Raw genomic sequence first — 16,617 nt, 5'->3', positions numbered from 1 at the left:
TGCTTGGCTGTATTTGAATGGCGCTTTCCTGACCAGTTTTGCTCTTCACTTCCCCATTAGGTACACCGACCGTTGTATTAATAATTTGGATTATTGCAAAACTGCTCATGGAGGATGTAGGGTAAGTGAAAATTATTCTCCTAAGCTTCTCAGCTGCATTTTAGATTTAGGTTTATTTTTGACCCGTGTACTGAGGCACAATGAAGAGCTGTCTTCCGTGCTACTCAAACAGATCAGATATACCATGCATCAATACAAACAAGTCAAATTCTAGTGCAATAGAGGAAGTATGGGAATGGGAAGGGGAGTTAAAATATTTGGCAAACTTGGGATCATGTAGGCCAAGGCGGACTGAGCAAAGGTGTTCAGCGAAACGTTTGCCTAGTCTGCGCTTGGACGATATATAGGGATCCAAACCGAGAATAACGGATACAGTAGATGAGGTTGGGGGATATGCAAGTGAACCTTTGCCTCACCTGAAAGGACTGTCGGGGTCCCTGGACGGAGTCGAGGGAGGAGGTATAGGGACAGGTATTGCATCTCCTACGTTGCAGGGGAAAGTACCTGGGGACAGGGTGGGTTGGGTGGGAGAGGATGAGTGAATCAGAGAGTTGCGGAGGGACCGGTCTCTGCGGAGAGGGGTGGAGATGGGAAGATGTGGCTAATGGTGGGATCCCGTTGGAGGTGGTGAAAATGTCAGAGGATTATGTGCTGTACGCGGCTGATGGGGTGAGTGGTGAGGACAAGTATGTTTGCTGCTATTCCGAGGTCACATGATGGAGTCGATGGTGGGGAGTCTGGTCTGTGTGATGGACTGGGCTACCTACCACTCTGTGCAATTTCTTGCCGTCTTGGGCAGAGATGTTCCCAAAACCAAGTTGTGATGCAAGCGGACAGCGCGATTTAGATGGTGCGTCTGCAGATGTTATTTACGATGGCTTCTGGGATCATGGGCGTCCTAAATGGAGACTTGGAGTATGAGATAAAAGATGCTATGCTTAACCATCATTGAAGTCACATTTATAATCATATGTACAAGTATGTGAGGTACAAGTACAATGAACAACCTAGTAGAGTACAGTTCAGGTCCATGCCGAACACGGTGCCATTAAACTAATCTCCTCTGCTTGCACACGATCCATATCCCTCCATTCCTTGCATATTCATGTGCCTATCTGAAAGCCACAAATGCCACTATCTTATCTGTCCACTATCCACCACCCATGGCAGCTCGTTTCTGGCACCCGCCACCCTGTGCAAAGAACTTTGCCCCGCATATCTCCTTTAAATATTGCCCCACTCACCTTGAAGCTATGCCCTTTAGCCTGTGATATTTCCATCCTGGGAGAAGCAGTTTTCACTGTCTACCATATCTATGGCATAATTTTATATACGGCCATCAAGTCTTTCACCAACCACCAATGTTCCAGAGAAAACACTTTATGTTTGTCCAATGTCTCCTTGTAGCTAATACCCCCCCACATCACATTGTATCTGCCTCTACCACCACTTCTGGCAGTGTGTTTCAGACTGTGTATTAAATTAAAATGTTTTTTTTAAGTTAATGCAAGATCTGAAAACCTGATTGAAAGTTGGAAGAATTTTACAGTTGCCTGCCTCTATAGTTTTCAAGAGAGAGTTAGATTTAGCTCTTAGGGCTAAAGGAATCAAGGGATATGGGGAAAAAGCAGGAACGGGGTACTGATTTTAGATGATCAGCCATGATCATATTAATTGCGGTGCTGGTTCGAAGGGCCGAATGGCCTACTCCTGCACCTATTTTTCTACGTTTTTACTATGTTTCTATATATTTGTTTTTATTTCTTTCTAGATGTTGGGATGATGATCAAAACGTATATATCTGGTGGATTATAAAAGGTGCCGGGTTGCTTTCAGTTTTAGTAAGTGACAATTTTTTTTTGACTGATTGATGGTGTAAAATTGTATTGTTTATTAAATCCAAGCTCCTACACTAAATGGGGTGCTGAAGGAGCATGATAAGGGTCTCGACCTCAAAAGTCAACTAATTCCTTTTCTGCCTGACCCGTTAGTTAATCCAGCTTTTTGTATCTATCTTTGGTGTAAACCAGCATTTGCAGTTCCTTCCTACACATGTTGGTAAAGCCATCTTTGCAGAGAGCTGTGGTCGTAGCTAGACCACCCTCCCTTCCATTGACTCCATCTACACTTTATGCTGCCTTGGCAAGGCCGTCAGCATAATCAAGGCCCAGTCTCAACCCGGTCATTCCCTTTTCTCCCCTCTCCCATCAGGCAAGAGATATCGGTGTGAAAATGCACACCTCCAGATTCTGGGACAGTTTCTTCCCAGCTGTTATCAGGCAACAGCATCATCCTATCACCAGCTAGAGAGCGGTCGTGAGCTACTATCTACTCATTGGAGACTCTTGGACTATCTTTAATCAGACTTTACTGGACTTTATCTTGCACTAAACGTTATTCCCTTTATCATGTATCTGTACACTGTGGACGGCTAGATTGTAATCATGTATAGTCTTTTCACTGACTGGATAGCATGCAACAAAAAAGTTTCTGACTGCACCTCGGGAGATGACAATAGTAGACTAAACAAATAATTGGAGACAGATATGATAGTGCGTTTAAGAGGTTTTTAGACACGTGGGTATGCAGAGGGGTGAAAACAGTTGAAAAGTAGAGGCCAAGGACAGGCAGACTTTACTCAGAACTGCTGTAGTTTTGGGAGCAACAGCAGCAGGAGTTTAGCAAGAGATACGACTGATTGGCTCTAGCCCAAGTGGGAGGAGAGAAGTGAATCAAAGCTGGGAAAACAGTTGAAAACTGAGGAATTTGGTTTGTAAATTGGTAAATCAGGCAATTTATCAGTCAATTTAAGCAAGACTGCTCTTGGGGAGCGGCAGTGAGGAGTGGCCTTGTGAGGGAAGTGCCCTGTGAGAAAAGTGTGAGTCTTTGGCTCGAGAGTCTTCGGCGAGGAGGCTGCTGAGGAGAGGAGACCACGCAATACGCTTGAGAGGTAGAGACGAAAGAAGGAGATGTCAGGCAAGCTGATTCAGTGCGATGCTTGCAGTATGTAGGAGGTCAAGGACACCGCTGGTGCCTCTGGCTGCTACAAATGCGAGAAGTGCATCCAGGTAGAGCTCCTGAAGGGCCGTGTTGGGGAACTGGAGAAGCAAATGGATGACCTCCGGTTCGTCCGAGAAACGGAGTCGTTCCTCGACAAGTCCTACAGTACGATTGTTACACCTAAGGTACTGGAAGAGAGAAGGTGGGAGACAGTGAGAAAGGGAGGGAAGCATGGAATGCCAACGTCCCTGGGTGTTGTACCTCTTGTGAACAGGTTCACCCACTTAGAAGCTGTCGGGACAGAAGACGTGTTTACACTGAGCGGCGGACTGGCTTGCGATGCGAATAGGGCTGTTGAGCCAGAACCAAAAAGGCCTAAGGCAGGCAACGCCATTGTAGTGGGAGACTCCATTGTGAGAGGTACGGACAGGGGTTTCTGCGGCAACAGACGGGATGCGAGGATGGTGTGCTGCCTTCCTTGTGCCAGGATCCAGGATGTCACGGACAGAGTGCAGAAAATCCTCAAGGGCGAAGGTGAACATCCGGAAGTGGTAGTGCATGTCGGCACAAACGATGTCGGAAAGAAGGGGATGAATATTCTGCAGCGTGACTTTAGAGAGCTCGGAAAAATGCTGAAAAGCAGGACCTCCAGGGTTGTTATCTCCGGTTTGCTTCCAGTTCCTCGTGCTGGCGAGAGCAGGAACAGGGAGATACGGGACATGAACGTGTGGCTGAGGAACTGGTGCACGGGGCAAGGATTTAGATTCTTAGATCACTGGGATCTGTTTTGGGGTAAGGGGGAACTGTACAAAAGGGACGGATTGCATCTTAACAGGTGTGGGACCAGCATTCTGGCAGGCAGGTTTGCCACTGCTACACGGGTGGTTTTAAACTGAATAAAGGGGGTGGGGTGTCGAATGGGATAGTGGAGGATGGAGTTAAAGGGAAAGGGTTTCTTAAATGTGTGAGCGTAGAGACAGAGGGGTGTAAAATGAGGGTAGAAGCAATAGGTAGCAAGGTGAAAAATAAAAGTGGCAGGCAGACAAAACCAGGGCAAAAATCAAAAAGGGCCACTTTTCAACATAATTGTATAAGGGGTAAGAGTGTTGTAAAAACAAGCCTGAAGGCTTTGTGTCTCAATGCAAGGAGCATTCGTAATAAGGTGGATGAGTTGAATGTGCAGATAACTATTAATGACTATGATATAGTTGGGATCACGGAGACATGGCTCCAGGGTGACCAAGGCTGGGAGCTGAACATCCAGGGATATTCAATATTCAGGAGGGATAGAGAGAAATGAAAAGGAGGTGGGGTAGCGTTGCTGATTAGAGAGGAGATTAACGCAATGGAAAGGAAGGACATTAGTTTGGAGGATGTGGAATCGGTATGGGTAGAGCTGCGAAACACTAAGGGGCAGAAAACACTGGTGGGTGTTGTGTACAGGCCACCTAACAGTAGTAGTGAAGTTGGAGATGGTATCAAACAGGAAATTAGAAATGTGTGCGACAAAGGCAAAACAGTTATAATGGGTGACTTCAATCTACATATAGATTGGGTGAATCAAATTGGCAGGGGTGCTGAGGAAGAGGATTTCTTGGAATGTATGCGGGATAGTTATCTAAATCAACATGTAGAGGAACCAACGAGAGAGCAGGCTATTTTAATAATAATAATAATGGATGGGATTTATATAGCGCCTTTCTAATACTCAAGGCGCTTTACATCGCATTATTCATTCACTCCTCAGTCACACTCGGTGGTGGTAAGCTACTTCTGTAGCCACAGCTGCCCTGGGGCAGACTGACGGAAGCGTGGCTGCCAATCTGCGCCTACGGCCCCTCCGACCACCACCAATCACTCACACACATTCACACACAGGCAAAGGTGGGTGAAGTGTCTTGCCCAAGGACACAACGACAGTATGCACTCCAAGCGGGATTCGAACCGGCTACCTTCCGGTTGCCAGCCGAACACTTAGCCCATTGTGCCATCTGTCGTCCCATCTGTCGTCCCAGTTTTAGACTGGGTATTGAGTAATGAGGAAGGGTTAGTTAGCAGTCTTGTTGTACGTGCCCCCTTGGGCAAGAGTGACTATAATATGGTTGAGTTCTTCATTAGGATGGGGAGTGACATTGTTAATTCAGAAACAATGGTTCTGAACTTAAAGAAAGGTAACTTTGAGGGTATGAGATGTGAATTGGCCAAGATTGACTGGCAATTAATTCTAAAAGGGTTGACGGTGGATATGCAATGGAAGACATTTAAAGACTGCATGGATGAACTACAAAAATTGTTCATCCCAGTTTGGCAAAAGAATAAATCAGGGAAGGTAGTGCATCCGTGGATAACAAGGGAAATCAGGGATAGTATCAAAGCGAAGGATGATGCGTACAAATTAGCCAGAAAAAGCAGCATACCGGAGGACTGGGAGAAATTCAGAGCCCAGCAGAGGAGGACAAAGGGCTTAATTAGGAAAGGAAAAATAGATTATGAAAGAAAACTGGCAGGGAACATAAAAACTGACTGCAAACGTTTTTATAGATATGTGAAAAGAAAGAGATTAGTTAAAACAAATGTAGGTCCCTTGCAGTCAGAAACAGGTGAGTTGATCATGGGGAACAAGGATATGGTGGACCAATTGAATAACTACTTTGGTTCCGTCTTCACTAAGGAAGACATAAATAATCTGCCGGAAATAGCAGGGGACCGCGGGTCAAAGGAGTTGGAGGAATTGAGTGAAATCCAGGTTAGCCGGGAAGTGGTGTTGGGTAAATTGAATGGATTAAAGGCCGATAAATCCCCAGGGCCAGATAGGCTGCATCCCAGAGTACTTGAGGAAGTAGCTCCAGAAATAGTGGATGCATTAGTAATAATCTTTCAAAACTCTTTAGATTCTGGAGTAGTTCCTGAGGATTGGCGGGTAGCAAACGTAACCCCACTTCTTAAGAAGGGAGGGAGAGAGAAAACGGGGAATTACAGACCAGTTAGTCTAACATCGGTAGTGGGGAAACTGCTAGAATCAGTTATTAAAGATGGGATAGCAGCACATTTGGAAAGTGGTGAAATCATTGGACAAAGTCAGCATGGATTTACAAAAGGTAAATCATGTCTGACGAATCTTATAGAATTTTTTGAGGATGTAACTAGTAGCGTGGATAGGGGAGAACCAGTGGATGTGGTGTATCTGGACTTCCAGAAGGCTTTCGACAAGGTCCCACATAAGAGATTAGTATACAAACTTAAAGCACACGGCATTGGGGGTTCAGTATTGATGTGGATAGAGAACTGGCTGGCAAACAGGAAGCAAAGGGTAGGAGTAAACGGGTCCTTTTCACAATGGCAGGCAGTGATTAGTGGGGTTCCGCAAGGCTCAGTGCTGGGACCCCAGCTATTTACAATATATATTAATGATCTGGATGAGGGAATTGAAGGCAATATCTCCAAGTTTGCGGATGACACTAAGCTGGGGGGCAGTGTTAGCTGTGAGGAGGATGCTAGGAGACTGCAAGGTGACTTGGATAGGCTGGGTGAGTGGGCAAATGTTTGGCAGATGCAGTATAATGTGGATAAATGTGAGGTTATCCATTTTGGTGGCAAAAACAGGAAAGCAGACTATTATCTAAATGGTGGCCGACTAGGAAAAGGGGAGATGCAGCGAGACCTGGGTGTCATGGTACACCAGTCATTGAAAGTAGGCATGCAGGTGCAGCAGGCAGTGAAGAAAGCGAATGGTATGTTAGCTTTCATAGCAAAAGAATTTGAGTATAGGAGCAGGGAGGTTCTACTGCAGTTGTACAGGGTCTTGGTGAGACCACACCTGGAGTATTGCGTACAGTTTTGGTCTCCAAATCTGAGGAAGGACATTATTGCCATAGAGGGAGTGCAGAGAAGGTTCACCAGACTGATTCCTGGGATGTCAGGACTGTCTTATGAAGAAAGACTGGATAGACTTGGTTTATACTCTCTAGAATTTAGGAGATTGAGAGGGGATCTTATAGAAACGTACAAAATTCTTAAGGGGTTGGACAGGCTAGATGCAGGAAGATTGCTCCCGATGTTGGGGAAGTCCAGGGCAAGGGGTCACAGCTTAAGGATAAGGGGGAAATCCTTTAAAACCGAGATGAGAAGAACTTTTTTCACACAGAGAGTGATGAATCTCTGGAACTCTCTGCCACAGAGGGTAGTCGAGGCCAGTTCATTGGCTATATTTAAGAGGGAGTCAGATGTGGCCCTTGTGGCTAAGGGGATCAGAGGGTATGGAGAGAAGGCGGGTACGGGATACTGAGTTGGATGATCAGCCATGATCATATTGAATGGCGGTGCAGGCTCGAAGGGCCGAATGGCCTACTCCTGCACCTAATTTCTATGTTTCTATGTTTCTATGAAACAGAGCTATATGGATCACAGGTGGTTAGTTTAACTTGGCACCATGTTTGACAGAGACATATTAAGCCAAAAGGGCCTGTTTCTATGCGCTCCTGTTCCATGTTCTATATTAAGGTTTACAAAAAGAAAATCCATGTTAAGGAATTTTATCAAATTGTTTGGTAGCGTAGAAGGAAGGAAAGGCTAGATAATGCACAGACATGTTAAGCATTGACTTAGAGTTAATATGTTAAGTTAGATAGAGCTCTAGGGGCTAGTGGAATCAAGGGATATGGGGAGAAGGCAGGCATGGGTTATTGATTGGGGACGATCAGCCATGATCACAATGAATGGCGGTGCTGGCTCGATGGGCTGAATGGCTTCCTCCTGTACCTATTTTCTATGTTTCTGTGTTTCGATGACTTCCAGAATGAAATAGACTTAAATTAACAGGAGTGAACGCTTTTGCAAATGAGATTTAGATAGTCATGACTTGACTGCTATAGAAAATGACATTACAATGTATCACTGTTTGATTATGAAGATTCCATATTAATAAGGCATCTATTTTTTGTGCTCAATGCAAAGGTTAACTTCCTGATATTTCTGAATATCATCCGTATTCTGATACAGAAGCTGGGATCACGAGGTGTCGGAGGGAATTCACACAGCCAATTCTCGTAAGTAACTGTTTGAGAAAGGGCGATTAGATCTGATCTCAGTACAAGTTGTAAATGTGGGCTAAGAAATTGTTGAATGTCCACTTTCCCCCTATTATAAAGTACCCATCTCATTTTTGATAGAAGTGTCACAGGTCCTACAGGTGCTGTCTCCCAGATCACCCTGGTCAATTTGGCAAAACAAGCATGTGAATAAAACAAGAATGTAATGAAAAGGGACTACACATGCTGTACACCAAAGATAGACACAGAGTGCTGGAGTAACACAACGGGTCAGGCAGCATCTCTGGAGAAGGTGGGTGAGTGACGTTTCACGCCGGACCCTTCTTCAGACTGATCGGGGTGCGTTAGTGGGAGAACTCGTGGAAACTGGGACTGAGAAAAAAAAAAAAACAGGAGAAATCTGTGTCAGCAACAGATGACCTGAGGCAAGGAGGTTCCCTGAAAGGCCGATTGTTGGCAAGAGGCGGTGCGATCCCAAGTTGGGGATACATCATTGCGAGCTGAGGAACTGGTTAACGAACGTTTAGTGGAAGAAGGCCCTGTATCCAGGCTGTATCTCTAAACCAAACTAAAGTAAGAGCCTCTTGACAAAGGATGCTTCTGAAAAAAATCCCAACCTGGTATAATTGGAATGAGTCTTGAATTGAGCTCTAACATTGAGTGGCGCAGCAGTAGAGTTGCTGCCTCACAGCACCAGATACCTGGGTTTGATCCTGACCATGGGTGCTGGCTGCACAGACTTTGTACGTTCTCCCCATGACCGCGTGGGTTTTCAACCGCAGCTCCGATTAAGAAAAGGGGAAGTCAGATTAGGAAAAGGGGAAGTGCAATGAGACCTTGTACAGAAGTCACTGAAAGTAAGCATGCAGATACAGTAGGCAGTGAAGAAAGCTAATGACAGGTTGGTCTTCATAACGAGAGGATTTGAGTATAGGAGCAAAGAAGTCCTTCTGCAGTTGTACAGGGCCCAGGTGGGACCACACCTGGAGTATTGTGTGCAGTTTTGGTCTCCTAATTTGAGGAAGGACATTCTTGATATTGAGGAAGTGCAGCGTTGGTTAATTTCCGGGATGGCAGGACTGTCATATGATGAAAGAATGAAATGACTGGGCTTGTATTCACTGGAGTTTAGAAGGATGAGAGGAGATCTTATAGAAAAATATAAAATTATTAAGGGATTGGACACGCTAGATGCAGGAAACATGTTCCCGATGTTGAGGGAGTCCAGAACCAGGGACCACAGTTTAAGATTAAGGGATAGGCCATTTCGAACTGAGATGAGGAAAAACTTTATCACCCAGAAAGTTGTGGAATTCTCTGCCTCAGAAGGCAGTGGAGGCCGTTTCATTGGATGCATTCAAAAGAGAGTTAGATAGAGCTCTTAGGGCTAGCAGATTCAAAGGATATGGGGAGAAGGCAGGAATGGGGTACTGATTGTGGATGATCAGCCATGATCACGGTGCTGGCTCGAAGGGCCAAATGGCCTACTCCTGCACCTATTTTCTATGTATCTTTGTATCCTCCCACATCCCCAAAGACGTGCCTGTTTGTAGATTAAAAGGCTGGTTTAAATTGTCCCTAGTGTGCAGGTAAGTGATACAGGGGGATACGGAGAGGGTTAATGAGAACTAAAGAAAAGTGGGCTTGGTGTAGGATTAGGGTAATTGGGCGATTGCTGGTCAGTGCAGATTTACTCCACCCACCTGTTAATCACCCTCCTGCTCCCAGTCTTACCTGTATCCACCTATCACTTGACCGGCTTTGTCCTGCCCCCACCTCTCTTTTCCAGCTTCCTCCCCCTTCCTCCATCCGTTTAAAGATGGGTCCTAACCCGAAACACCTTTAGTCCATTCCCTCCACAGATACTGCCTGACCTGCTGAGTTCTTCCAGCACTTTGGGTGTTCTTTTGTAAACCAGCATCTGCAGTTCCTTGTGTCTCTTCACAACTTACTTTTGTGCAAAACCTTGCATTAGTGGGTTGGCACAACTCAGTGCTGGAGAAACTCAGTGGGTCAGGCAGCATCTCTGGAGAACATGGAGAGATAATGCTTTGGGTCGGAACCTTTCTTCAGACTGTAGACGTATTACCCGCCTGTGGAAATGTTCAATCTGAAAATGGGCCCTGACCCAAAACTTTGCATGTCCATGTCCTCCAGATTGAGAAAAGGTCTCGACTGAAAACGCCACATATTTCGTTTCTCCAGAGATGTTGTTTGTCCCGTTGAGTTACTACAGGTTTTTGTGTCTACCTTCGGTTTGAACAAGCATCTGACGTTCCTTCCTACACAACCAGCATCTACAGTTCCTTGTTTCAACATTAGTGGGTTGAGCTAGGTTTATATATTCAGATGTACAGTGTTGGGTTAGCGAATTTACTTTGCTCTTTGACTTTAAAGTTCAGAGATACAATGTGGAAACAGGCCCTTCAGCCCACCGTGTCCGCACCGACCAGCGATCCCCGCACATTAACCCAACCCTACACACAGTAGTGACAATTTCACATTTATGCCAAGCCATTTAACCTACATACCTCTATGTCTTTGGAGTGTGGGAGGAAACCGAAGATCTTGGAGAAAATCCACACAGATGACGAGGAGAACATACTAACTCCATACAGCCAAGCACCCATAGTCAGGAACGAACGCGGGTCTCTGGTTCTGTAAGGCCCCAGCTCCACCCTGCACTACAGTGCCACCTCACTTCTAGTTCTCGTTCTAGTTTTATTTAATTAAAAAATATTCCTGTTTTCTTTTCCAGGAGATTGACAAAATCAACTCTGCTTCTCATCCCACTCTTGGGTGTCCATTACATTGCGTGTGCCTTTCTCCCCGATAATGTGGCAAAGGGGATAAGATTCTTTATCGAGCTCGGTTTGGGATCGTTTCAGGTACAGTTTCTGCAGGGTCTGAACCCAACAGTCAGCATCAGTGGGTAGACGGCTCACAGCAGGAAGGTCCTTCAATTCATTCAATGAACGCAGTTGTCGGAGATCCTGGGTTCGATCCCCACCTCTGTGGTGCCTTTATGCGGAGTTTTGCTCCTTCTCTTTGTGACCACATGGGTTTTCCCACCCGATGCTCTGCTTTCCACCCAGGACCAAAAGACATGTGGGTTTGGAGGTTAATTATCTCTGTAAATTGCCCCTAGTGTGTAGGCATGTAGGTAGGATTAGAGATACAGCGCGGAAACCAGGCCCTTCGGCCCACCGGGTCCGCGCCGACCAGCGATCCCCGCACATTAACACTATCCTACACCCACTACGGACAATTTTTATATTTCACAAACCAATTAACCCACAAACCTGTACGTCTTTGGAGTGTTGGAGGAAACTGAAGATCTCGGAGAAAACTCACACAGGTCACGGGGAGAACGTACAAACTCCGTATAGATAGCACCCGTAGTCGGGATCGAACCCGGGTCTTTGGCGCTGCATTCGCTGCAAGGCAGCAACTCTACCGCTGTGCCACCGTGACTGTGGTTTGTAGGAAAGACTTGTCCCTCCCTGGTCATTCCTTCTTCTCCCCGCTTCCGTCCAGCAGAAGGTACAGAAACTTGAAAGTACGCACCACCAGACTCAGGTTCTTCCCATCTGTTATCAGGCTTCTAAATGGTCCCATAAGCAAGGGTGCTGTCCGATTCACCTCTACCCCATTGCGGACATCGGACTTTGTCCACAGAACTGATGCGCTGCAACGCTGAGGACTATATTCTGCACTCTCTACCTGGCGCCCTTGAGTTTGGCTTGCTTGTATTTATATATAATGCTATCTGATCTGATTGGATAGCATGCAAACAAAGCTTTACACTGTACCTCGGTACACATGACAACAATAAACTTGAACCTAAACCTCAACCTAAACCTTGGTGAATGGTAGAATCTGGCGGTTGGTGGGAATTTGGAGAGAATAAGTTGGTGTAGAGTCATAAGGTCATACTGCACAGAAACAGGCCCTTCGGCCCAACTTGCCACGCCAACCAACTTACCCACGCCAACCAACTTGCCCACGCCTACCAACTTGCCCACGCCAACCAACTTGCCCACGCCAACCAACTTGCCCAGGTAAACCAACTTGCCCATGTAAACCAACTTGCCCATGCCAACCAACATTGCCCACACCAACCAACATGTGCGAGCCAACCAACTTGCCCATGCCAACCAACATTGCCCACATAAACCAACTTGCCCACACCAACCAACATGCCCACACCAACCAACTTGCCCATGCCAACCAACTTGCCCATGCCAACCAACATTGCCCACACCAACCAACTTGCCCATGCCAACCAACATTGCCCACATAAACCAACTTGCCCACACCAACCAACTTGCCCATGCCACCCATTTATGCTGGACTCAGCTGCCCTCATTTGGCTCATATCCATCTAAATCCTTCCTATCCATGTACAGATTCAAGTGTCTTTTATATGTTGCTATAGTATGTAGAGGTTAAGGAATGGCGAGGAAATGGGTGTAGATGTGGCTCATCTTAATACCAAGCAGGGGATGAAAAGCAATTAGAATGATAGAATCACACAGCATAGAAATAGGCCCTTCTGCCAAACCTTTGAGCGTTTGACATCACTGGGCCTGTACTCGTTGGAGTTTAGAAGAACGGAGGGGCACCTCAATGAAACGTACAGAAGAGTGAAAGGCTTGAATAGAGTGGGTGTGGAGAGGATGTTTCCACTAGTGGGAGAGTCTGGGACTAGAAGTCATGGCCTCGGAATTAAAGTATCTTTAAGAAGGAGATGAGGAGAAATTTCTTAAGTCAGAGGGTGGGGATCTGTGGAATTCTTTGCCACAGAAGGCTGTGGAGGCCGTCAATGGATGTTTTAAAGGCAGATAGAAAGATTCTTGATCAATACGGGTGTTAGGGGTTATGGGGAGAAGGCAGGAGAATGGGGTTAGGAGGGAGAGATAGATCAGCCATGATTGAATGTCGGAGTAGACTTGATGGGCCAAATGGCCTCATTCTGCTCCTATCACATGATCTTATGAATTTATCCATGCTGACCAATATGCCCATCTAAGCTAGTCCCGATTGCTCATGTTTAACTCGTATCATCTAAACCTTTCTTATCCACATACCTGTCCAAATATCTTTTTAAATGTTGTTATACGACCTGCCTCAACTTCCTCCTCTGGCAGCTCGTTCCATTGGCCCACCGCCCTCTGAGTGACAATGTTGCCCCCCTCAGGTCCCTATTAAACCCACGCCGTGCTTTGTGAACCTTGCGTGTAGTTTTGTAAAGCTCCAGTGGGAATCTAGATGGGAGAAGTTGTTTGCTTGCGAGGGTGTGAGGTAACACGTTCTGCTCTTCCAACAGGGGTTTGTCGTGGCTCTGCTGTACTGCTTCCTAAACACGGAGGTGAGGACTGCGCCCACGCTGGGTGGAGATGGGGTAGGAGGGGTGGTGACGGTGGGTGAGGGAGTGGGGTTGGCTAGGAGTGGTGATGAGAGTGGGAGGGAGATGGGGAGGGGGCGATGGTGAGGGTGGGGGAGGGTTTGGGGGTGGGAGGTCGGCATGGGTAATGGTGAAAGTCAGGTAAGAGAGGTGGGGAGTGGGAGATAGGGAGGGGGTGATGGTGAAGGTGGTAGAGGGAGTGAGGTGGGAGATAGTGAGAGTTGGGAGGGAGGTTGGGAAAGGGTTGGGGAAGCTGTGATAGAGGTGGTGGAGAGGCAATAGTGGTGGGGGAGAGGTGACGATGGTGTGAGTGAGGAGGGGTGATGGTGAAGGGTGAGGGAGGGAAGTGGGAAGGGCAGGGACGTAGGGGGAGGGTGAGGGAGCGAGGGAGGATGAGGCGCGATGGTGTCATGGGGAGGGATGATGAGGGAAGATGGTGGTGGAGGGTGAGGGAGAGAGGTGGGAGGGGGAAATGGGGCAGAGGGAGGTGAGGGAGTGGGCATGGTATCAGTGGTGGGGGGGGGTGAGTGTTGGGGACAGGGCTGATGTTTGGAACGGGTGGGTAGAGAGATAGGGGAAGGGTGATGGAAATAGTTGAAGGAAATGTGGAGAGAATAAAATAGTGTCAGTGTAGATGGACGGTTGACGATCAGTGGGCCGGTAGATGGGCCGAAGGGTAGTGTTTCGGTCCTGTATCCATCTATGACTCCAACATACCTTAGTGTAGGTTAATGGCAAGATGATAGCATTGGTGTTGGTTCATTATGGTCACATTTATAGTGAAAAGCTTGTTTTGAGTGTTATCCAGTCAAATCACTAGAGTACAATCAAATCTTACACAAGTACAACGGGGAGTGAAAAGAGAAAAATACTAGAGTGCAGATTATAGTGTGACGGCTCCAGCGAAAGTGCAGATAAAAGAAAAGCGCATGCGCTGCAATGAGGTAGGCTGGAAGGTTGGGATTATGGGAGGATTGTCCTGTGGTCTGATAACAGTGGGGATTTAGCTGTCCCTGAATTTGGTGGTACGTGCTTTCAGGAACAGCTTCCTCCCCACTGTTATCAGACAACTGAACAACCCTTCCACAAAGTAAGAATGCATTCCCGATCTTTCAGCCTACCTCATTGTGGCCCTTGCGGTTTTCTTTTATCTGCACTTTCCGTTCAGCTGGAAAGATTTATGAGGATGTTGCCAGGACTCGAGGGCCAGAGCTATAAGGAGAGGTTGAACAGGCTAGAACGTTATCCCTTGGAGTTCATGAGGCTGAGGGGTGATCTTATAAATGTGTAGAAGATCATGAGGGGATTTGACAGGGCAATTACACAGTATTTTACTCAGAGTTGGGGAATTGAGAACCAGAGGAGATATGTTTAAGGTGAGGGGGGGGGGGGAGATTTAATCGGAATGTGAGGGGTAACATTTTTACACAAAGGGTGGTGGGCGTATGGAATGAGCTGCTGGAAGAGGTAGATGGGGCAGGCACTATCACAATGTTTAATAAACATTTAGGTGCATGGATAGGATAGGTTTAGAGGGATATGGGCCAAACGCAGGCAGGTGGGACTAGTGTAGATGGGGCATGTTGGCCAGCATGGGCAAGTTGACACTCTATGACACCATTGCATTCTGGTATTTAGTGTCAGGGTGGAGAGGGGAGTGTGTGAGGGAGAATGGGTTGCAGGAGAGAAGGAATTTGGGCTGCTCCCCTAGATGCTGCCACAGTGCCCGATGGGCTAAATGGCCACCTCACACGCTGAGGGGTTTCACGAGTGAGGACTTCTTCCCGCACAGGTCATGTCGGAGTTGAAGAGGCAGGCGCGACTCTTCTGTCCCGAGGCTTTGCAGGAATTCACGGCGAGACGCAAGCGCAGCACATTAGCGGAGAGCACCAGCACCCAGGTGACGTTACTGGAGAAGCCGGGCCAGAGGAGAAATTCCATCGAGCACGACAGCCGAAGCCAGTCCCCATGAGGAGGGCCAGACGGTGGGAGGGGGGTGGGGGATCTCCACGCCACCGGGTTTGCCGGCGTTACCTGCGTTGAGATCGGCAGGTCCCTGGGGCGCTACACCTTTGTGCGGGCCACTTGGGTCTCCATTTCGCCCAACGCATGGTGGAAGTGGTCGGAACTCTCGCCGGGGGGTGGCGTGGAGATGTTTGGGAAGGAGACATTTCAGGGAATGTTCAAAGCTCGTTGCTTATCCCATATTTTCCTTCCCAAAAGCTTTGTTTGGGCTCCGTATCGTGTCCCTAGAGTCATACAGCATGGAAAGAGGCCCTTCGGCCCCACTTGCCCACACCGACCAACATGTTCCATCTACACTGGTCCCACCTGCCTGCATTTGGCCTAGATCCCTCTTAAACCTGTACTATCGATGTACCTGTCCAAATTGTGATTTTACATGCCTCAACTACCTCCTCCAGCAGCTTGCTCCATACACCCACCACCCTTTGTGTAAAAAAGTTACCCCTCAGGTACCTATTAAATCTTCTCACCATCACCATAAACCTATGTCCTCTGGTTCTTGATTCCCCTACTCTGGGTAAAATACTGTGCATTCACCCTTTCTATTTCTCTCATGTTTCTGTACACCTCTATAACATCACCTCTCATCCTCCTGCGCTCCAAGGAATAAAGTCATAGCCGCTCAACCTCCCCCTGTAGCGCAGGCCCTCGAGTCGTGGCAAGATCCTCGTAAATCTTCTCTACACCCTTTCCAGCTTAGCATTATCTTTCCTCTAACAGGGTAACCAAAACTGAACACAGTACTCTAAATGTGGCCTCTCCAATGTCGCATATAACTAACATGACCTCTTGACTTCTATACTCAGTACTCTGACTGATGAAGGCCAATGTACCGAAAGCCTTATTGACCACCCTATCTACCATGACACCACCTTCAAGGAACTATGTACCTGCACTCCTCGATCTCACTACTTAACAACACTCCCCAGAGTCCTGCCATTTACTGTGTAGGTTCTGCCCTGGTTAGACTTCTCAAAATGCAACACCTCACATTTCTCTGTATTAAACTTTCATCAACCATTCCTCAGCCCACCTGCCCAACCGATCAAGATCCTGCTACAATTTTTAACAACTACC

General features: G+C 47.1%; 1 protein-coding gene across 1 annotated transcript in view; it reads left to right on the top strand.

Annotated features, from left to right (window-relative positions):
- The window catches only part of LOC116987304 (vasoactive intestinal polypeptide receptor 1-like), a 48,977-nt gene extending 33,473 nt beyond the window's left edge, over positions 1-15,504 (top strand). Inside the window, exons 8-13 of the mRNA XM_033043227.1 lie at positions 61-121; positions 1,832-1,901; positions 8,014-8,105; positions 10,867-10,996; positions 13,438-13,479; positions 15,308-15,504. Coding sequence (XP_032899118.1) covers positions 61-121; positions 1,832-1,901; positions 8,014-8,105; positions 10,867-10,996; positions 13,438-13,479; positions 15,308-15,487 — 575 coding nt within the window. The 3' untranslated portion in view covers positions 15,488-15,504. The remainder of the gene's footprint in view (positions 1-60; positions 122-1,831; positions 1,902-8,013; positions 8,106-10,866; positions 10,997-13,437; positions 13,480-15,307) is intronic.
- The last annotated feature ends 1,113 nt before the right edge of the window (positions 15,505-16,617 follow it).

The sequence above is a fragment of the Amblyraja radiata genome, chromosome 2 (genome assembly GCF_010909765.2).
Source record: "Amblyraja radiata isolate CabotCenter1 chromosome 2, sAmbRad1.1.pri, whole genome shotgun sequence".
NCBI lineage: Eukaryota > Metazoa > Chordata > Chondrichthyes > Rajiformes > Rajidae > Amblyraja > Amblyraja radiata.
The sequence above is the reverse complement of the archived record's forward strand: the minus strand, read 5'-3'. Positions and strand labels throughout refer to the sequence as shown.